This window comes from Symsagittifera roscoffensis, chromosome 10 (assembly GCF_963678635.1).
Source record: "Symsagittifera roscoffensis chromosome 10, txSymRosc1.1, whole genome shotgun sequence".
Taxonomy (NCBI): domain Eukaryota; kingdom Metazoa; phylum Xenacoelomorpha; order Acoela; family Convolutidae; genus Symsagittifera; species Symsagittifera roscoffensis.
In genome coordinates, this window is record NC_087071.1 from 8140818 (window position 1) to 8163906 (window position 23089).

General features: G+C 32.6%; 1 protein-coding gene across 1 annotated transcript in view; it reads left to right on the top strand.

Moving 5' to 3' along the window:
• Nucleotides 1-20477, top strand: part of LOC134854964 (tryptophan 5-hydroxylase 1-like) — a 37661-nt gene extending 17184 nt beyond the window's left edge. The window contains exons 7-8 of the mRNA XM_063871343.1: nt 16898-17015; nt 19969-20477. Coding sequence (XP_063727413.1) covers nt 16898-17015; nt 19969-20169 — 319 coding nt within the window. The 3' untranslated portion in view covers nt 20170-20477. The remainder of the gene's footprint in view (nt 1-16897; nt 17016-19968) is intronic.
• The last annotated feature ends 2612 nt before the right edge of the window (nt 20478-23089 follow it).

A 23089-nucleotide genomic window follows, 5' to 3' on the forward strand; every position in this document is an offset into this window, starting at 1 on the left:
CCTGATAATCTTTCCATAGATTTTTTGCTACTCGTAGAAGAAAATAGTTTTTGTTGTTTTTGCATCTCTGCCCTTGAATGAGAAATCAGGAAAACTTTGTTGTAATTATTAGATTTCGTAAAGATACAGAAGTCCTGAAAAAATTTACTGCGATGGCGTTTCCGAAAACTTCCTTGCAAAACTTCTAAATTTTGATAGCCAAGATAGAAAAAAAAACGAAAAAATGCTCGTGTTAAAAAACATAACAAAAGATTATGTTATGATCAATTCGGGTGAAACTCGGCTCTCAAAACTGTTGAAATAAAAAAATAAGGTTAGACGAACCTTTTTAAATGGACGGCAGAAATGAACACACGCAGAGCAAGTTATCAACAAAAAGAACCTGTGAACAGCTAAGTAAATTAGAAAGAAAAGTTCAAACATCTACATAGCGAGGGATTTTGCAACAAGATACTACAATTTCCAAAGAAAATTTGAAAACTTCTGGACTCTAGCTTAGGTTTTCAATAAAAGGTTTTCTCGTGAATTTTATTCAACGACTCATATTCTAGTATTGCATATTTTGTCTGCTTTCCTAAAAGTATGGAAAAATGTTTTAGAGGGCTGTATTCATGTAGGTACAAAAGAGAGAATGCACGGAAAACCTCATTCAATCAGAGCTCTTTAAACTGTAATAATTGAACTGATTGATTTTTGCAAAACTTTGAACCATGAACTATGGTTGGCTGAATCTTTTTTTAGCATTCGTTCACTTGCGCGTAAGGGAAAACCCTCAAAATGTACCATTAATTCTGACTTGAGCAGTAGCCTAAGAGCAATTTTAGAGTCGGTAAGTCGAAAATAAAAAACCAAGGTCGAAAAATTTTCAGAGTGGGTGAATCATCTGAATGTGCGTTAGTATGATTAACGGTTGATGAATAATTCATACTTTTTTTATCGATCTCAGAGTAATTTTGAGAAAAAAAAATCAACATGGAACTCGCTGCAAGAGGCTTAATAATCTGGAGCTTCTTCTGATTGATATCAGGTTTTCAGCGCTTATAAGCTTATGTGCCATAATTGGTTTGTTACAAGGAGCGAAATCTATCCTTTTGTACTTTGTATGGCGTGTGGGGGGATGATTTTCAAAAAAAAAATTCAAACTTTAGAAAAAAAAATTGGTTTTGTTTTATTTCATTGATTTTTTCAATGTTTTACTGCTCCATAAGCCCTAAAAGGGAGTCGGAACATTCAGGGCTTCGCCCTGATTGAGCAGTCTTGTTGAGTTTATTATCGGCAAAAAAGGAAATCCATAATTAAACAATTTTCAAACATACTTTATAATCCGTAACATTGGCCATAATCTTCTGAATAACTCGAAGCACGCTTCCAAAAGGCCAGTATTCTTCCTGAATTAGAGTTTAAAAAAAACGGTTATTAAAGGTTAAGTCGGGCTACAGCTCCTCGGGTTAACATGTTTAAAGGTTAGGGTATGGGCGATTTGAACCCGTTCCAATTGTCGAGTCTGTATAAAGCACGTTAGCTTAGGCCGCTCGGCCAACTGTTCTTACACCTCTCGAAAATTGTTTGGTTCGTTCAGCCATTCGTGTCGTCACATAGTATCAAATCGAGGGGAACCTTATGTTTTTTTCATGTCCGAAGCAATTAGAAAAATTGTGGACCTCCTAAGAGGCTGCCTCGCCACCAAAAAATTCGCCATCAATCTTTATTTGGCAAATCAAAATCGTTTCTGACAGTCCGAGAAGGAGAGAACCCGCGCCAAAAAAAGCATTGTGTGATTAAATCTAACTAAAATGTGCTGCCTAAAAACACGTATTTATCCTGTTTTTCGTGAACTAGGCTGCGGCGCAGAAATTAAATAGATTTTTAATCGTATGTTGTGAGAGTTCATTTATCATTTTGGTCGAAGTAGGAAAATCGTAAACAAAATTGTCATTTAAAAAACCATAGACTCCTACTCAAGAAACAAGTTACATCTGCCCATACTATTAGTTGCTGTTGCTTGATGCTCTAATTTTTTGTGTGTTGTTTATACAAGAAAATATATCAAGGGTCTGAAAAAATGTTTTAACCAAGATAACGAATAGCCTGTTCATAACTTTGAAATTGTTTTGAATCAGAAATGCGCTGGTTCGGTTTTGTGTCGACTTCAATTTTGACTCTGCGTTGATAAATATCTTTACGTTAGACTTTAGAACCACGGGAAAATTTTGGGCGCAAAAAAAAACAAAAAACAGCTTTGATACGCAAGAAACAGATTCGCTTCTTGGATTCGGGATGCCGGAGTATAAAAATAACCGAAAACGCTAACACAGGCCTGATAATCTTTCCATAGATTTTTTGCTACTCGTAGAAGAAAATAGTTTTTGTTGTTTTTGCATCTCTGTCCTTGAATGAGAAATCAGGAAAACTTTGTTGTAATTATTAGATTTCGTAAAGATACAGAAGACCTGAAAAAATTTACTGCGATGGCGTTTCCAAAAATTTCCTTGCAAAACTTCTAAACTTTGATAGCCAAGATAGAAAAAAAAACGAAAAAATGCTCGTGTTAAAAAACATAACAAAAGATTATGTTATGATCAATTCGGGTGAAACTCGGCTCTCAAAACTGTTGAAATAAAAAAATAAGGTTAGACGAACCTTTTTAAATGGACGGCAGAAATGAACACACGCAGAGCAAGTTATCAACAAAAAGCACCTGTGAACACTTAAGTAAGTTAGAAAGAAAAGTTCAAACATCTACATAGCGAGGGATTTTGCAACAAACTACTATAATTTCCAAAGAAAATTTGAAAACTTCTGGACTCTATCTTAGGTTTTCAAAAAAAGGTTTTCTCGTGAATTTTTTTCAACGACTCATATTCTAGTATTGCATATTTTGTCTGCTTTCCTAAAAGTATAGAAAAATGTTTTAGAGGGCTGCATTCATGTAGGTACAAAAGAACGAATGCACGGAAAACCTCATTCAATCAGAGCTCTTTAAACTGTAATAATTGAACTGATTGTTTTTTGCAAAACTTTGAACCATGAACTATGGTTGGCTGAATATTTTTTGAGCATTCGTTCACTTGCGCGTAAGAGAAAACCCTCAAAATGTATCATTAATTCTGACTTGAGCAGTAGCCTAAGAGCAATTTTAGAGTCGGTAAGTCAAAAATAAAAAACCAAGGTCGAAAAATTTTCAGAGTGGGTGAATCATCTGAATGTGCGTTAGTATGGTTGATGAATAATTCATACTTTTTTATCGATCTCAGAGTAATTTTGAGAAAAAAAAATCAACATGGAACTCGCTGCAAGAGGCTTATTAATCTGGAGCTTCTTCTGATTTATATAAGGTTTTCAGCGCTTTCTGGAAATTCGTTTCGCGTAAAATTTTTCTTTAGTTTCTAAGCGTTCCTAAATTGAATTTCAAAAAAAAAATCAATCAATCATTTGTATTTTTCATCCTGGACTACTTCGTCAGAAACCAAGAAACCATTGTGCGTATGACAGTCAAATCAGAGCATCAATAACGGTAAAACGTTTTGTTAATCTGAGTTTGGTATGGATTACTGTACTCATAGAGTAATTTCAGATAAGATACACCGTCTGCTCGTTACGCTATCTTATTTTCGGTCGGATAGTTTCGTGCAACTTCTTAGTCTAATACCGATCTTAATCTTACTCTTATATCTCCTAGTCTCAATAGATCTAGTGTATACTGGTTTGTGCGAGTTAGTTTCCAGAAGGAGAACAACTGTATTCTAAGTTTAATTCAAATTGCTCTGTTGCTGAAACTACAAGTAGTTTCAGCACTTACAAATAAGTGTAAATGTTAGTTACGGAATGTGATTGGTTAGTTAAAAATATTATAAAGAATTAGAGAATTTTTTTATAATCATTTATGAATTTTAGTTTGGAACTGGTTCCACCCATCCGGGGCTTGGAGAGTTTTTAGTTTTTTTTGTTTTAATGTATTGGAGGACGGGTAATGTAGGTTCTTTTGGAAGTTGCGAGCATTGGCTTCTTGGGGGAAGAAGAAGTGTGGCTGTTGGTGTTTGACGGGTGAAGATTGTCATGTTTGTATTTATAGATGGGTCTCGTTGATCGTGGTAGTCTTGTGTGATTGTGTCTAGACTTCTGATTGATGCAATGATGTTTCGATTTCGTCAAGTTTGGAGCGAGACTGCGTGCAGGGTGAAATTCAACCTTTTCCGTGTGTTGTGCGAAGTGACTAGGATCTGTACGTGTATTCAACATCGAGATCGCCATTGGTCTGGTTCAAGGGTTTTCCTTTGCTGCGATGATGGGTCTACAATTTAAATCCTTTGAGGTAGTTACTCCGGCAGCAAATCAAATAGATTTGCCATTCCGAAATTGTAATTTGATTGGATTGTTGTCTACTTTGCTGCTTGTCTTTTGGGTTTTACGAAATCTATACATATTGCATTTATCTTTTAGATATATAAATTTCCTTGTTAATTTTAGTTTTTACTTATGATTTGTTATTAATAGTTATAGCAAAAGCGTTTTTACATTAGTTTGGTTATTTTTAATTTTAAAGAGTCGCTCAACGTAGAGCAAATCTTGGCAAAAACAGAGTGTTGGTCACAAAGGAAAATGTAGCGCTCAGGACGTCCCTCTGTTTGGTGAGGCCAGAAGTGGGGTATAAGTTTGAGGTCGCTTTGTGCAGAGTCTTTTTTTATGTTAAACCTTTTGTTTCGTTTTTATTACTTGTTTTTTCTCTTTTTATTTTGGTTGTGTTCTTTTCTCAAAAATCGATTTTTTTGGTTTGGTTTTGTCTTTCGACTTTTTCGTGTTTTATTCGATTGTGTTAAGACTTGAAATTGGCCTGAAAGAGAACAAATTATCCAGTTTTAATCTGGTTTTAGTCTGGTTTGGGTACCGCGGACTTTTCTTTCTTAGTCATGCCATTAGTTTGTGGTTTTGTGACAATAGTTAGCTTCGTTGGTTATTGTAGTTTACTATATAATTATTTACAATCGGGTTAAAAGAAAAAATGAAAAGTGTGAAAACTGGTTAGAGTTGTTATCAGTGAAAGTTAAAACTTAAAGTTAATAATTTAAACAATTCTTTGTGAGCTGTGCGATTGTGGAAAAAAATTCTGGGCGAGTGAATAATTCAAATTTTACAAAAGAAGCGTCCTTTAAAAAGGTTAGTACTTGTATAAATTTATCTGCAAATTTTTTATGAATTTACTGCGATGGAATTTTAATTTTACTGCTTTTGGGAATTTTTAATTTATTAATTTACTGCTTGGTAAAAAGAAATTTATTGCATTGGGGATTTTTTAGTAATTTACTGCTATTTGTAAGAAATTTTCCTGTTTTTTTTTAAATTTAACTGCGATTCGTGATAACGAGTTTAGAAATTTTGAGAAGGAGGTTTTCAATTTTTTATTTGTTTTTTGTTTGTTTTAGATGATGAGGTGATGAGATCTAAAAAGAAAGTGAAACATTTACAAAGAATGGTTAGTTGTGTTTTGAACCTAACAGTTTAAGATTCATACTTATACTTATTTAATCATCAGCAAAAAATCCCTTTGGGAAAATATCTTGAGTGACGTTCGATGTTGTTCGAAATTTAGCAAATAAGTGGGTGTTATATTTAGTTTGCAGTAGTGGCCAAAGCAATTCAAGTGCTTTGATGATCTTGTGTTCTTCACTACTTGGTGAGAATTCATGCGCTGTGTTTTGGATTAGAAAATAAACCTTATGATTATATTTGGTGTTACGAATGTATTCTAGGATTGGGATTTCAACGGGCTGTATGTATTCGTGAGGGACAATTAGTGGGCGGGATTCATCATTATTGATAGTTCGGGTTAGTGGGCAGAATATATACATTTTCGGACGGGGTCGTAATTTCTAAGGATTCCGTACATGTTAGTGTCTTTGATACAATATGTGAAGTTTAGGAAAAAGGATGAAGTATATTTGGAGTTAATAAATTGAAAACGATGGTGTGGGTTTCGTGATGGTGTATTAGTTGTGTAATGGTGTTGTATGAAACTATAGTAAGTGTATGTGTGAGTTTGTTTTGTGCGTAACACAATTTGACGTGAGCAGTGTAAGTCACGTTCTTTGGGTGTCAGGAAATTAAAGGTTAATGAAAAGTGGTTAATTTTACTGAAATAAGAGTCGTTAGCCTTTTGTCGCGAAGTGCTGCGTATATAATGTGGTAAAATTTCTTATTCATGCAGTTGATAGTAATTTCATATGAGGATTTGATGAAAACTTTCTCAGTTAGCTGGGGGTTAGTGCTAATATCGTCATTTGAAAAGATATCTTCATTGGGTCGTAAATGGCGTGGTCATGATGGTTAATTGGAAGTCTATTAGCTTTTTGTGCAGTGAATCTAGTCAAGGTTTGGTTTAATCCGATAGTTGTGAACTGTTTTTCGTGAAGTGCTGTAGTGAGATGATATAGCCTAGTTTGACATAATTCATTATTATCTGGATTATCATATAGTAGGAGTGATAATGGGTTAATGAAGTGATAGCAGTGGGAAGTAATGCATGTTCGTTAACGTAATTTGGTTTTTCTTTGTTAGGTTTTGAGTGATAGTAAGTATATTGTGGAAAAAATGGTAAGCATACCTGGAGGACTTCCTTTGTGCTAGTATGAAGTGGATAATCCAAAAAATTTGAGCTGGTCGAGGTTTAGAAGGGAACTGAATATTGGGGAATTTTCGTTTAAATACTCGGTGGGCTCGGGTTTCTCCAGTAGTGGATGGGGAGTTGGAGGATTCTGATGATGTCATGGTCTGTGAGAGGTGATGAATAGTTTGTGTGTTAGGGTGTTGTAGTAGTTGTTGAAGGGCTATGAAGTTATCTAATGCGTTTTCAAGTTCAGTATCTAGAGCGGTCAGGTGGCTCGCTGGTCATTGGGGAGTAGATTGGGGTTGCATCAGTGTAGGAGAAAGGGGATGAGGAAGGTTCATCGGGGATTTGGGTATGGGTGGCCTGAAAGGGGGTTGTGAAAAAGTGGATGGGCTAGGTTCGGAGTCTGCAAGCTCATCGGAGGTTTCAATGTCAGAGTTATTAAATTGTGAAATGGTGTGAAAAACTGTGTTCGTTGAAGTGTTGTCTGAGTCCATGCTTGGTGAATTGTTATTTATGAGGGTTCAGGGTAGAGAGGGAAATCAAAAATTGGTAAGATCTGGGAGTGACGTTGGAGGTTGGATGGGTATGAAAGGGAACGGTTGAAGGATCCAATCTGGCGGCTCATCGTGGGCTAGAAAGATGGTTGTTCTGAGAACAAAATTTAGTTGTATGTGGTTGTTCTATAATCTGTTCATACGTCTCGTCTACATTTGGTTGTTGTGCTACAATGTGGTTAACTGGACTATGTTGGTATCTACGACTTCTTGATATGTGCTCTGTTAGGGATATGTTCCTGTAATTTCGTGATACTAAAGATAATGAATGGTTATTTTGTAATGTATGTAATTGTGATGTAGTAGGTGTTGTGTTTCTAGTGTTTTGAGAATTATCATATGTATTGGGTGTATTTGAGAGTTTTTTTGTACTCACTTATTTGAGCGTCTAAAAGTATTTTGTTAATTGAGGTTGAAAATATTCCGATAAATCCTGCGGAAAGTATGCAAGTTACTTTGCTTCTTTGTTTATTTGTGTGTTTATTGCGCATGTATTGTAAATTCCTTTCTATAATCAAAAGTAAAATCCAAAAAAATAAATAAAGCTTGCGTATAATATAGTCAATCTTTCTAAGATATAGTAGGGTCATCCTAGAAAGGCGAGTAGTTCAATTTTAAATTTACAAAACTAAAGCTATTGACAGAGAAATTACCTTGTGGACGGTATTTTTCACCATTTAGAAATGTAATCTTTTATATTTTTAAAGAATCGACTGTAGTCTTGTGTGTAGATGTCTGAAAATCCTGCGGTTTCTGCAAGTTTTTGTAAAATTTGGTCGATGGATTGTCCTTGTATTGTGTCCATTTTTGTGAGGAGTTTTTGAAATTGTTGTTTGCAAATGTGATGTTGTATATCTGACCTGGAGTATATAGCTATTGATTGTATATCTATATTTGGGTTTCTAACAATAGCTTGAAATTTTTCTGGTAAAAATTTATTTAATGGTGGCATAAGTGTTGGGTACGGTGTTAGAAGATACTATTTATCTTCATCGGGATTTAACTATACAACATTGTGGCTATTTCCAGATCCACATGAGACGGCTGTATCCCAGAATCTGTTCTTCCAGAAAGTGTGTCAACAAAATGTACTTTATTTTTGTAGAATATGGGGATTTTTCGGTAACATCTTTTTTCTTCAAATACATAAAATGATGATACTTTTTTCATACATGTGGAATATCATAATATATTTCCTTCGTAGTCAATAAATGTTGATCTATTTTCTGACAACAAAGATCCTGCATAAGGTCTTTTTAAAACTGCAAGTTGGTGGAGCTAAGGGAGAGGGTAATATAATAGATTGTTTAATTTTTTTGTTATTTCAAATTTAAGTGTTAAGTTGTCTTGTGTAAGGATTTGTATATTGTGTTCCTGTATGTCTTTATGAATGTCGTGTCTATAATGTAATCTGTTGAGTGCCCAGTTTTGTTTTATTGGTTAAATGTTCCTTTTATCTATCGTCTAATTTTGTAGGAAAAATTGGAGGAAATGATGTTGTTGATATCTGACTTAATGAAGGGGTGGAAGGAAATGAGAGAGTTTCTGGTATTGACAAAGATGTTTCTGATGAGATATCATTTGTTTCATTTACCAAGTTTGGTTCACCTTCAGTGTCATCCAATGTGGAAGATGTTGTGTTGAAGTTGGGGGGTTAAAGAGATTTTCACGACAAAAAATAAAAACACAGTTTTTCCACAAAAAACTATAAAACCGACAAGGAAACCTTCAGTTATTCCAATTTTTTCACCGATGGATTATCAAACATTTAGACCAGTAACAACATCAAGACAAACAAATAAGCAAAAAAGACATTAATTAGAAAAAAAATCTCAGATCATAACTATAACTTTTTCCAAAAATCCAAAACAACAAAATCCCCCAATATGAATAGCCAAAATAAAATCACAATGAACTACATCAAGCTTCTCAATCAGTATTTTCTGACGATCAACCAGGAGCTACACTAGATCGTAGCAAAAATTGTCCATTTTTCCTACAAAAAAAAAACACAGCAAACAAACATCATATTAGGAATCAACCACATTACTCAGAAGATGTAGAACAAAATTATCAAAATCAACAGTTTAACACAAATCATCATCACAATAACTGCAACATCGACCAACCTGATCTTTTCGAACCATATACACGAAACGATTAAAAGTAAACAAGACATCAGTTCACCTCAAATAATATTTTTCAATCACAAAACCCAGTGAAAACACAAAAATATTATCAAACTCAAATGCAAAAAAAAAATTCCACTACCATATTATCTACAACAATTTGAAAAAACCAAGACTCGACTCTTTAATTTTTCTCGAATACCAAATGCCGCAGAATCACTACGATTGACTATGAATCGATACCTTCACAGGAATAGATCCCGAATACTCCGTAGAAGATTATTTAATTGCCGTCACAGCAAATTTAGTTTTAATTATAGGACCTGAACCAGTAAATACACCACTTCATCAAAAACGGATACATAGACGCACAGCTCTAATCCAAACCACACTTAGTGGCGCAACCCAGAAATGGTTTTCAGTTGTACCCATAGATAATAATTTACATTGGAAAATAATCACACAAGAACTTTCAAAATCGTTCGACTCCGGAAGAAACAAACAACACCAAAGTGTTTCATGCAATGAAATTCGTTGAAATTCGTAGAATCATAAACGAAACAAACAAACAACTTGCAGTAAGAATTGAAACACTAGTAAGAAAAGCATATTCCCTTAATACACATGATTAAAAGAATACAAAAAATGACAGAAAAATTTATAATGACTCTACTAGCTCAGTTACAAAAAATAGCAATAAAAAAGAATGTATCACATCCATATTCAATCCGAGAACCTGATAGATACCTCAGAAATTTAGTAGATAAATAGAACAAGCTGAAATCACTATGAAATTGGAAGAAACAGCAAATTTGAAATTACAATATGTAAATAACAAATAAACCACTATTTCACAGATAAATCATATTCAAGACTCTGACACTGAACTAGCTGAATAAGTTACGCAAATAAAAAATATCTAGGAGAGCACCCAAACTTTAAAGGCAAACCATCATTGAAAAAATGGTGTAACTATTGCCGTAGATACAGACACAGCATTGCTGAATGTAGACAAAAACAACAAGACAATCAGAACAAACCACAAAAACACAAAATATATCATTTTACCCATACTTGAAAAAAGACCAAAATCTACCAAACAAAATCATTCACAGTAAGAACATTTCGGGAAACCCATTACCTGATAATTATAATGTGTCTAGACAACAATCACCCTACAGATACAACTATCGTGGATGATCTCCAGATCAAAGAAATCCACGAAATTTCTCACAAATTAGAAATATTCAATCAAACAGTCTGAACAATCAATACCGAAATAATTATTCAAGATCAAACTTAAGCAGGAGCAATTACTCAAATCATAACAGGAATCGTTTAAACTCAAACCCCCTCAAATGATCGTTCTAGAAACTCCTCAACTAATAGAAACAGAAACAATTCAAACAAAAGGAACAGACAATACCAAATAACAGATCACGAAAGAAATCAAATAAGAGATAAAATTTTAATAAATATCACAGTAGAGCTTATGACAATTTTCAAAATCAAAATTCAAATTATCCATATCGAAAAAGAAAATTTTTCCTAATCACCGCACAGAAAAAAAACACAATGTCAGAAATCACAACAAACCTAAAGAAAAAGTACACCTAAACAACATAGACAAATTAACCAAGTACAATCAACTGAAGAAACTCCATCAGACCCTCCCGGTATTGATAACACAGAAACCACAGAAGTACATCTAAATCACCTAATCGGCAGACGATGAGAGCAAAACAAAAAATACGCTTTCAATAAACATGCTTCAGATTTAAAAAGAATACGAAACACCATTAGAATCGAATTTTTACCAAAATAGTAATAACAATCTCCAAAACCCTGATAATATTCAAAAAATAATAGACTATACTGACCAAGAACTTAAAGGAAGTTCAAGCACAAACAAAATATATCAAAACGCATCAAACAAAATACAACTACCCAAAGAAAGAATTTGGACAATACCACTTCTTTTAGAAAACTCAAAAAATAAAGATTTTCAATCACCAGAACTCGAAATTGATTTTTTAATAAACTAAGGAACAGAATCAAAAACAATAAAAATTCCCATCTGGAATGAAATACAAACTTTTTATCCAAAGTCAATACGATCAAAAACCTCAAGCAAATTAGCTACAGCGCAAGGATCAAGTTTATATAATTTTGGAAAAATCCCAGATACACAAAAATAAGACAAATACTTAAAAATAAAAAACACATCATTTACATTTTTTCAAAAACTAAATAAACAACCGCCTTTTTTCTCAAAATTCTATCCCATAAATAACAAAGAACGAAAACACTTAAAACCACTAGCAAGATATGTATATGTTTTTTCAGTAAATCAACTCCATCAAAATAACATGAAACAGAACAATTAACGGCTATATATGTCAGGCCTTGAATTCATGCCAATTCGCAAATTTTTTCGAGTAACAATCTCATCCATCAAATCCACAAAAAACACAAATTCAGATGTAATTTTACTACATATATACAACAACTCTCCATACAAAATAACAATACCTCTAGGACTTCTAGGTTATTGCGAAACAAATGCAACAGTTTCTCCCACATTAGAAGTAGCATATAGAGTAATTAATGTTTTAAAAATATTAGATATTTTTAAATCAACATTTCTTAATGGAGAATTAACAAACAATAATATAATGAGTGATAATAAACGAAAGACAGACTATTTTACAAAAACGCCTTATTTCAGACCGACATTCCAGATTTCAGTATACACCAAGATACAACAAAATTTTCTCACAATGTTCATTTTTTGAACATTCTCAAATTTTACAAAGTGAATTGAACAACTAGCCGAACTGCTACTAAAATACCCAATGCTTTACGCTACATCTAAATTTGATGTTGGAAAAGTAAATTCACCACTACATCTACCTCTGAAACCTGTCACAGTTTTCAAAACGCAACGAGCAAGTAAAGCCCAATTCATTTGCTAGACAAAGTTGATAGATTACTAAATGTTCTAGTACAATATGAAACTATTTCCTCAGTAAATAAAGAAAAACAAGCAAATGGAAACACATTCATAAAATCCGTTATTATCTTAGCTAAAAGATAATCATTAAAAATCGTTCTAGACGCAAGATATCTCAATTCACTCATTGATGAATCTAAAGGTAATTGGCCCATTGAACCAATTTAAGTAATTCTCACCAAAAATGAATGGTAAATATTTCACAACAGCAGGTATGAAAAGTGCACATAATCAAATGCCGTTAGATGAAAAATCACAGCAATTAACACAGTTCGTTATTGGAAATCAGCAATATGAATTCAATAGAATATTCTATGGAACTTCCATAGGACCAGCAGCTTTCCCAGTATTTATGAGCAAGTTTTTTTGACCGTTCATTCTCAGTAAAAATGTAATAACATATTTAGACGATGTTTTCATGCAATCACAGGCAAAAAACGAAATGTTGAATGTTTTAGAAAAGCATCATCAATTACTACTTGAAGAACAAATCAAAGCAGCCCCGGATAAATCTATTTTTTTTCTCAACAGTGTAAAATTCCTTGGACATATTATCGAAGGAAATACGATCAATCCACTGAAATCCCGCATAGACGCAATCATAAATCTTCAACCTCCATCAAACAAAAAGAAAATCCAAGAATTTTTTGAAATGCTCAATTTCTTAAGTAAGTACGTTTATAAAATGCAACCATGTTTAAGACCATTTTTTAACCTTCTCAGACAGCAAAATAATTTTGAATGGACGACAGAACATCATCAAAGATTTGAAGAAATATAAACACTTCTCACTGAGCAAATATCACACACCATTCCAGATCCAGATCAACCATTTTATGCTATGTGCGACGCCTCAAATTTTGGCTTCGGCGCAGCATTAATACAATCACACAGTGGAACAAACAAAATGAATCATATTTCCGCAAATTCAAGATAATTTACACAAGCTGAATTTAGACTCTCTACACTTATGAGAGAATGCACAGCTATAAAATACACTCTCACGGAATATGAATTTTTAATACTTCGATCAAAACATCCAACAGTTCTCTTTACAGACCATAAACCTATAATTTTTCTTTTCACACAGAAATCAGATCCAAACCCTAGAGTTCATAGATCTCAATTAATTTTAATGAAACTTCACAATCTACATATAGTTTGGAGAGCAGGAAAAAGTCTTGCACTACCAGACACACTTAGTAGAAATACACCACCTGAAATATTAATAAAAAAACAACAGTAGAAATACCATAAAATATTATGTTTTTTCTTGCAAAAGACGAAACATCACCAAGACAAGAATGCAAATATGCAGTAGAAACCGAAGTTGATCAAACACAAATAAATAACTTCCAACACTTTCCATTATTTTTGGATTGCCAAAATAATCAATACGAAGTAGGAATCTTAGAAAACTCTACATTTAAACCAATACCATATTCATCATGGATCAAAAACAACAAACAACAAAAACCACTCAAACAAAAAATGTACAGGACAAAGCTATTCCCTTTAAGAGATAAATTTATCAGGACCTCCAAATACCGATTCAAAATACACAATAAATTAAGTTTTTCACCTCCATGACCCTGTAGATAACATACCTCTACAGACCCTCAAAGCTGGAAATTGAAAATATCTTTCTGCCAAATACCAAGAAATTAACACTTGAACTACTACAAAGATATCAAAACTTTGACCCAGTCATAAGACAAGTACAGTCTTGGCACTCTAATAAAAACAAAACCCATAAAACCAGATATCACAATTCTAGGAAACAAAACACTTCAAAGATACTTTAGAAAATTCAACCATACATCCATAAATGAGAAGACAAAATTTTTAGAATATCTAATATCTGAATTAAAAGTCCCATGTTTACCACTAAGTATGATACTTCTAGCATTTCACATTTCACATTCCTTAATTACTAAAGGATATTCCGGATCAGAAAAGACATACTCAAATTACATCCAAATTTTTTACTTTCCAAATGCACCAATTTGGATTAAAGTATTATGGAATGATTGCATAACATGCCAATAACTTAAACCATACCAACATCAAAAGAAAATAGCAGAAAAACAGAATTTTAAAGGACAAAGTTTTCACTTTAACCACAGAATCTCAATCGATACAAAAGGATCAATATCACCCTCTTCGGAAGGAAACTCATGTATAATGTTCATAGTTGACGCATTTACTCACTACGTAGCACTTAAAACAGTACCTCATTGTAATGCCTATTATGCATATACAACACTTTATGAACACTGGATAGCGAAATTAGGTTACCAGAAATCCTTGTCACAGACAATGGCGCCGAGTTCATTAATAATGAAATAAACAAAATATGCCATCTCTATAACATCAAATACAAACCACGAACATCTTATGCCCCTTGGACTAATGGTTTAGTCGACGGAAACAACCGTTCATTGCAAGAATACATCAGAAGTATCATTAATGGAAACGATACAAAATAAACCGAATGGTCAACAGATGTAAAATTATTCCCCTTAGCATACAATTCACAAATAATAACAACCTTAGGACTATCACCTTATGAAATGGTTTTTAATCAAAAACCTTGAAAACCAATAATGTTCACAGCAAACTCCTCGAAAAACGCACAAGGTTACTGCCAACCCACAAAAGAATCAATGTGTTATTATCTACCATTACAAATCTTTTTTATCATTCACAAATTTTGATATTGACCTCCGCCACACATACTGAATGGATTCTAAACAGTGATAAAAAACACAATGAAACTTAACGAAAAAAGCCAAAAAAACTCTTACAAAGACAGAATTTTTATTCCCAAATGCTACCCAAATGAATATTCATTCCCAAATGATTCACACCAGCTACAAACTTAAAAATTGGAAGTTTTGTCTTAATCCCAAATTTTGTTATACAAAAAGGAAAATCTTAAAAACTACAACCAATCCGAAAAGGACCATTTCAAATTATTGACAAACCCACTGATGTACCATATAAATTTATTGACACAAATAAAAAAGAAATTGTTCAACACAGAAACAATCTTTTAGCATACTACCCAAAAGAGTACGCTGGCTACGTTGGTCGCACTAGATGAGATCTGTATGGATTACTGAACTCATAGAGTAATTTCAGATAAGTTACACCGTCTGCTCGTTACGCTATCTTAATTTCGGCCGGATAGATTCGTGCAACTTCTTAGTTCAATACTGATCTTAATCTTACTCTTAAAACTCGTTGTCTCGATAGATCTAATGTATACTGGTTGTTGCGAATTAGTTTCCAGAAGGAGAACAACTGTATTCTAAGTTTAATTCGAATTACTCTGGTGCTGAAACTACAAGTAGTTTCAGCACTTACAAATAAGTGTAAAAGTTAGTAGTGGAATATTATTGGTTAGTTAAGATTATTTTATAGAATTAGAGATTTATATTTATAACCAATTATAAATTCTAGTTTAGAACTGGTTCCAAATCTGTTTAAGCTTTTGTAACTGATATTTTTTTTTATGATAAGTTCCACAAAATTTATAAAAATTAGTCATAAACTTAATTCTTATCATCTACATCTCGCAGAGGTTTCTGTGAGTCATTAATAGTCACAAATTCAGGTCTCTTGGGTTTTTCACTTTACCTTCAACTGTTTCAGTAGTTTTGAATTTATGTCAATTCCGGCTTAGCCTTAATTGCCACTTCAAATTTTAGCTTGCTTTGCACAAATCAAATTATTTTCTTCATTTCTTTCCTAAATACAAAAAAGGTTTTGGATAATATATTGATAATTAAATAAAAATAAATATTGAAAGTACACTTAGAAGAATATATTCGGTTACATAACTTTGAATCGAGCAAAAATTGAGAAGTAAATTGGTATCATGTGAAATATTGGTTAATTGGTTCTTGCTTTAGGATATCCAACACAACCGTTCAAATGTTTCTAATACAATGAGGTTGAGCAACGAACTATCTTTACGCAATTTCTCGATTTTAATTGACTTTTAACTTGAATTTACGTTTGGGTTTTGAAAAAACCGTCTTTTTTCGCTCCAATGGATCAACACCTGTTCTAGTTGATTGAGTACAATAAAAAAAATTGAAAGATTTGTTTTAAAAAAATAAAACGTTTTTTCATAACGGTCGATTTTACCTAAAGTGGGGAATTAATTTTTAGTTGACGCTGATTCTACAATAATCTTTCGTCGGCAACTAAGACAGTTTATTGATGGTTTTATTTGAAAAATTTTGAATCTTGGTTCAAACCGGGTCAAAATGATGAAAAACGTTCAGTATTTATTAAGCCGTATGTTCAAAAAACGCCTTTTTTCGGCCTGTGTTTTCAAAAATCTGCCTGTAGCTCTCAAAATTTGGTTAAAACAGAGTCTTTATAGTGATTTGGTCAAGCTCACAAAATCAAATCGAGATTCTTGTATATTAAAAAATCCTCGGAAAGTATTTGAGATGACTTAAGATGAGGGTGAGATGAATAATTTGTGCCCTAGCTTTAGGGGTAAATTAAGGTTACATTTTTAGTTTGAAAAAAAATGAATAAGTTTCAGAGTGTGATTTCACCCTAAATGTTTGTTTTTAAGAAACTTTACCAACTCGATCCAGCGTGGCTTTGAAGTGAAGTACAACCCTTACACTCGTTCAGTGGATGTCATGAAGACAACTATTGACTACATACATGCACTCAACCAAACACAACAGGTAAATATTTTTTTGGGATATTTCCCATTCAGAATCAATCCCCCCACACACTCCCCGGCAAAATATAGCCTCATAATAACTCAAAATGGTTATAGAAAATGAAGGGGGTTATTTTTTGTTTTTCTACTAGGTTGAGGGTTTTAATGAAAAAAAACAGTCTAGAAAAATCCGGTTTTTCTTGTCCGGGAATCCTGATGATTTTTTCGCCAGCAATGCCAAAAATGGGTAAATTAGTTACGAGTTTCAAAGTCGACTAGGTTCAATTGTTAGAGTACGTTTTTAATAGAAGCAGAATTCGAAGCACAACAGAAAGGGTAGATAGCTATCATTTTCGGTTGTGTAAAATTCCCTATTTACACGTTATTGTTAAACTTGAAATCTTGACTCCAAATTTATGATTTATCAAATGTAAACTCTCCCTCAGACTATGGTAGAAAAACCATCAAAATAATAGGCCAATGAATATATTGTGAGAATCAATATTTGTGAATGAGAAGGCTAGAAAACTAAATTAGGATAACTGGTTACTGCTCAAGTAGCACAGAAACTTCCGACCATAGCCCTCAAAAATACAAAAAAAAAACATTTTTTTTCTGTGTGGTCTGATAAAAGGATCCGAACAAAAAACTATAAATTTTTGTAATTTTTCTATGTTTTTGAAACGTCATTCAAATTAAAACTGAAAAGCCTTTGAAACGATATATCACATAACCCAGTCCGATGGTTAATTGTGGTACCTGATTTTGCGTTAAAAAAGGGAAAAAATAAGGAAAAAAAAACAATATAAATACACCCATTTATAAAATTCTCATCTCCATTTTTCCAATGATTAGATCAAAAGTGTTCGAAAACGCTCTGTCAAGCACGGAAGTTTTATAATGAAAATCATGCAAGTTTTCCAGTTAGAAATCTTGCAAGAAAATAAATGAACCTTGCTTAATTCTTGCATAATTCGGGCAAAATTTAAATCATCTCGCAAAGTTTCCAAAATTTTTTGATTTCTTTCTTGGGATTTATACACGACTTCGAAGGTTTTCTTGTATAATTTTTTTGAAGTATAAACTTCATGTGAAACTTCAAAAAAATTTTAAATAGTCAAGCAATTTGAGCTGTTAATTAACATCATTTTTAAACAACATTGAAGAAAATATCAAAGATGCAAACTCGTAGTGCATCCCACTCCCGCAACGCAGTTTTATGAAAAAAAATTGCCGATTATAATGGAAAAAAAGTGTCAAAATAGTTGTTAAAAATGTTTTTTTTCTAAACTACTTTATTTGTGCAAATTTAGACCATGAATTCGATTATTTTGTCATTAGAAAGGATCAAACTTTTTTAAAAAGACTCCGCCTAAAACCAATAGAAAGGATTCAACCCAAATAAAGTACTATATAAATTATTTGAATGAATTTCAACCTAATTTTTGCAATTTATTTCCACAAATCGCAAAAACTTCTGCATTACATACATTCTACTCTCGAAATCTGAACCTACTCATTTTTATAAGCAATGCATGTTCATTAGCAAGGAGTTTGCATGATTAACACACTAAGTTACCGCAGAAAAAGCTAGTTTCAGTTCACTTTTTCAGTTTTTTTTTCACAGCCAAAGATTAATTAAACTATCTTAAATAAAAATCATCTGCCGATGAACTAACCATGTTTCAAGAGAATATTTTGTCCAATCAAACAGTTTTGAACTACATTTTTTTCAGTCTTTGATTAAATAGAACCCTAAGATTCACAGTGTTTTTGTTTGTCCAGTTCTGAGATAGAATTGATAATACAATTCAGGAAAAGTGCAGTCATTCAAATGAGTGCTTTTATTACATATCCAAAGTTGAGGTTTTCAGCTTAAATTTTAGCATGATTTGAGGGGTTTGAGTGTTTTTTAGGATGAATAAGCTCAAAATTTTGTTTTAGAATGAGCTTTTGAGCGGTTTTTTGTAAATATTGAAGGGCTACTAGACTGTGGATTTATAATGGAAAAAGTTAGTGAAGAAAAAGCTCGTTTTTTTGTCCAGGAGCCCTGATGATTTTTTCGACCACAATCCCTAAAATAGGTATATTAACCACGATATTGAAATTCGAGTAAATTCAAATTTTGAAGTAGATAGCCAACACAATACTATCATTTGAGTACAAGTTTTTAATTACAATTCATTGTTTATATTGAAATCTCATCTCCAGTTTTATCATATTATTAAGAGTAACTTCTCCCTCAGGTTGTAGAATCAGCATCAGAAAAATATGCCAACGAAAAAATTGTGTGAACCAAAACTTTAAATTAGAAGGATAGAAAACAAAAAAATTTTGAAAACGCTCTATCAAGCGCAAAGAACTGGGAAGGAAAATCATGCAAGTTTTTCTACAAGGAATCTTGCAAGAAAAAAAACTAGTCTTTCCTAATTCTTGCATATTTCGTGCAAAGTTGCAATCATTTTGCAATTTTTTTCAAAACTTTTTGATCTGTTCTCGAGAAAAATACAAGACTTTGAAATCTCATTGTCTAATTATCGTTTTTCGAATTGTATAAACTGCTCAAAAAAAAGTTATGGTAGTAACACAGTCAAACCACAGGGAAACTGTCGATCTTGATATCAAAAAAAAAATGTTTCCCAGAAAGTTTGAAGTTTTTGAGCTTAATACACCGGAGTTTATCAGATTGTATAAAAACTCTATTGAAAAAGTCTTGTAAAGTTTTTCCAAATCCGGAACAAAAAAAGCCGAACCAAGTTTCGAGTACTTTATAAACACATTATTTGAAACAATTTTTTTACAATTGGTTTATACAATGCTTTTTGAAAATTCCGTATATCTAAACACAAGAAAAACAAATGAGACAAAAGTTCTAAAGAAAATTAGATATAAAAAGGATAATTCTTCATTTTTTTTTCATTTTTTACTGAATGACTCGGACAGAAAGGAAAATACCCAGAATTTTTTGTTTTCAGGATATGAATCTGCTGATTGAGGGAATGCAAAGACATGCACTGAACAATACTTCCAGCGAGAAGAGAGTTGGTGTCAATTCTGACTCGGATTGGACTCAATTCATCGATAATTTATGTCCGCCCAAAACATACAACGACAGCAACAACAACAAAAAAAACGACGATGGACAAGCAAATGGACTTTCGAATGGATCGGCATAATAATGGACAAAACAATAGGCAAATGATAATACTTTGCTCGAATTTCTGGTTTTCTCTGGGGGTGCTTTTTCAAAAACATTCTTAATCTATTTTATAAGTGGATAAGATTGGTTTTCTGATTTTCTGAGTCGCATGATAAATGTTAAATATTGAGAATATATTTCGCGTTCCGTGTTTCATTTTGGATTCTAAATTAGCTTATTTCTGTAAATTTTAGTTAAAAATTCCACTGCGCCAATGTAAAAGACCCTTTTTGTTATCTAAATGAATTGTACACAATTTATAAATATCTGAATATAGCGATACCTGTAATAACTAAACTTAAAAATCTCAAAAAATCAATGTCATTTGTTTAGGCAAGCAACCCAACATTCAAATGATTTCTTAGAACCAGTTGAAATTTGAAGTTTTCGAAAAAAATTTTAGCTTTTCAGTTCCATTTCGAGATATTGAGTTTCAGTTTGACTCTAACAAAAACTTTGTTTCTAAAATTTTAAAACTTTACACAGCTTCAAAACTCTGAGAAAAGGTTCATGTAATATGCACACTCTAAAACAGGGAATCATTTTTTGAGATTGCAATCGTACCAAACATAAATCGTTTTTTTTTTGTTAAAAACTAGATCTAGAGTAAGGTTTCTTTAAGACAGTTTATTTATTTTTTGTGGCTGATAGTTCAATATTTGTTTTTGCTTATAAAGACAAGGATTATAAGTCATGGGCCGGTAAGTAACTGTTTCAGCAGTTAACTTGACAGATTATCATAAATGCAGTAATCATTTTGAATTTTTCATTTTACACTGATTTTTTTACGGTAATTACTTGTTTATTTCTTCTTACTTTCAAAATCTTTTTTCAACATTTTTACTTACTTATCTTCTTACTCACTATATTATGTACATTTTCATATATTTTTTAAATACCTACAAGCTAACATAGGTGCCTGAATGGATCGAAATTTAGTAGATGGATTGATGCTGAATGGGTTGATGGTTGATTGATTAGCTGGTTGGGTGACTAGATGGATTAATGGTTGGCTTATATATATTTTGCTAGATTCATAGACGCCTGGTTGAATGGATGCTCGAATGTCTTGAATGGATGGCTGGTTCTACGAATCGATGAATATCTGGAAGAACTGAAGGATTGCCAAGACATATGAATCGCCGACTGAGTAGATAATCTTCATACTACAGTACTTAACTCCCTCCTCCTCTTCTTAGGTTTCGTTTAATACGACGTTTAACATGCAATCATCTGATCTGGCAATTAAACTTGGTAAAAAGATAGCCGAAGCATGGCAAACTACGTGTCACCCTAATTTAAGCATAAAAATCATTCTTTTCAAAAAGTGCAATAATAAGTTGCCCATGAAACATTCACCCAGTGCGATACAAGGCTTGCTTATAATTGAAACAAATAAAACTTTTTAGAAATCTGGATTGAAGTAGATTTTTTACTTGTTTGTTTGTCTTTTGATAAGTAATAACCTGTGATTTTTGGTCATTGACGATGCAAAAAAATCAAAACAAGGATCAAATATTTTCTGTTAAAGTTTTAAACAATATTTAAAAAACAAAGTCTGAATTTTTGGAAAGAAAGTTTGCTTCAAAACATGTTGAGGAGAAAAAAATCTGTTTATTTTTTAAGTTGACTACCCACTTTTTCGCTCTGATATCAGATAAGTCCATAGACTTTTTAATTTGATTAGTTATACATCTTGTGATAAAAATCTGGTGAACGTTCACTGCCATTATGATAAACCGTCTGCAAATAAAAAGTATAACCCCTTGCCTCTATAAACCACAAAAATTAGAATATTTTTAAAAAATACAAGTCTAGTTCTAATTCTCAAAGGCGACTTAAGGTTTGTACGATTGCAATCTCAACAAAATTTGATGTCCTATTCCAAAGTTATCTCAATTACCTAACGTTTTCCAGAGTCTTGAACCTTCCTAAATTTTTGAAAAATTGGAAACGAGGAACATATTTAGAGTGAAAATTAAACTGAATATTTCGAAATAAGATTGTAATTGAAAAGCAAAAATGATACGTGTTTTTAGCGCATTTCAGTGACGGTTACCTAATAGAAGTGAAACAAGTAAGAATTGATACTTGTTGTAAAAATTATGCCTGATCGCCTTTTAAAACTAAGCCGTACAAAGATTGTTTTCTGACTTGAAACAAAAGATTCAGTTGAAATTTTTGAAAGGTTCAGTTAAAAGATTCAGTTGAAAGATTCAGTTAAATTTTTGTATAACGCATGTTTTGTACGAAAAAAAATCAACAATTTTTTTTTTATTTTGAACGAGTAGAAACATGTGTATCCAATTCGTAACGCTTACATCTTAAATATCAATAACCGTAGTGAGCGCATCTACTTAGTGCGTTATGATTTATTTATGAGGTAGCAGCGAAAATAACCATTGTTGGTTAACTTTCGTCTTATCGGCTGTTGTAGTCGGTCTGGTTCAAACTTCTCTTCAATAAGCACAATACTTATCATATGAGTGGTCTTAAATCTGCTGTTGTGAGGTAATACGCTATCATTTTTTCCAGAAAAATTTCATTCAAATCCCACAAAACACAAAGACATGGAAATTCGACTTAGTAGGGAATATCTATCCTGATGTTGCTCGTCGCTACATTCTTCGGGAACACTTCTCACTGGTATAGTCGGTACGGTTCAAGTTTCATGTTAGCAAGCGTGACTTTTGTCAAGTGAATATTTTTAAACCTGCCAAAATGAGTCAAAAATGTGCTTTCATTGAATCCAGAATCATTTGACATCAAATTCTACAAAACACAGAGGTATGGCAGTTTGGTTTATTGGTCAAAAGCTATCCCGACGTTGCTTGTCATGAATATACTCGGGAACGTCTACCGCTGATATAATTCAATTTTCAGCATCGTTCAGTTTT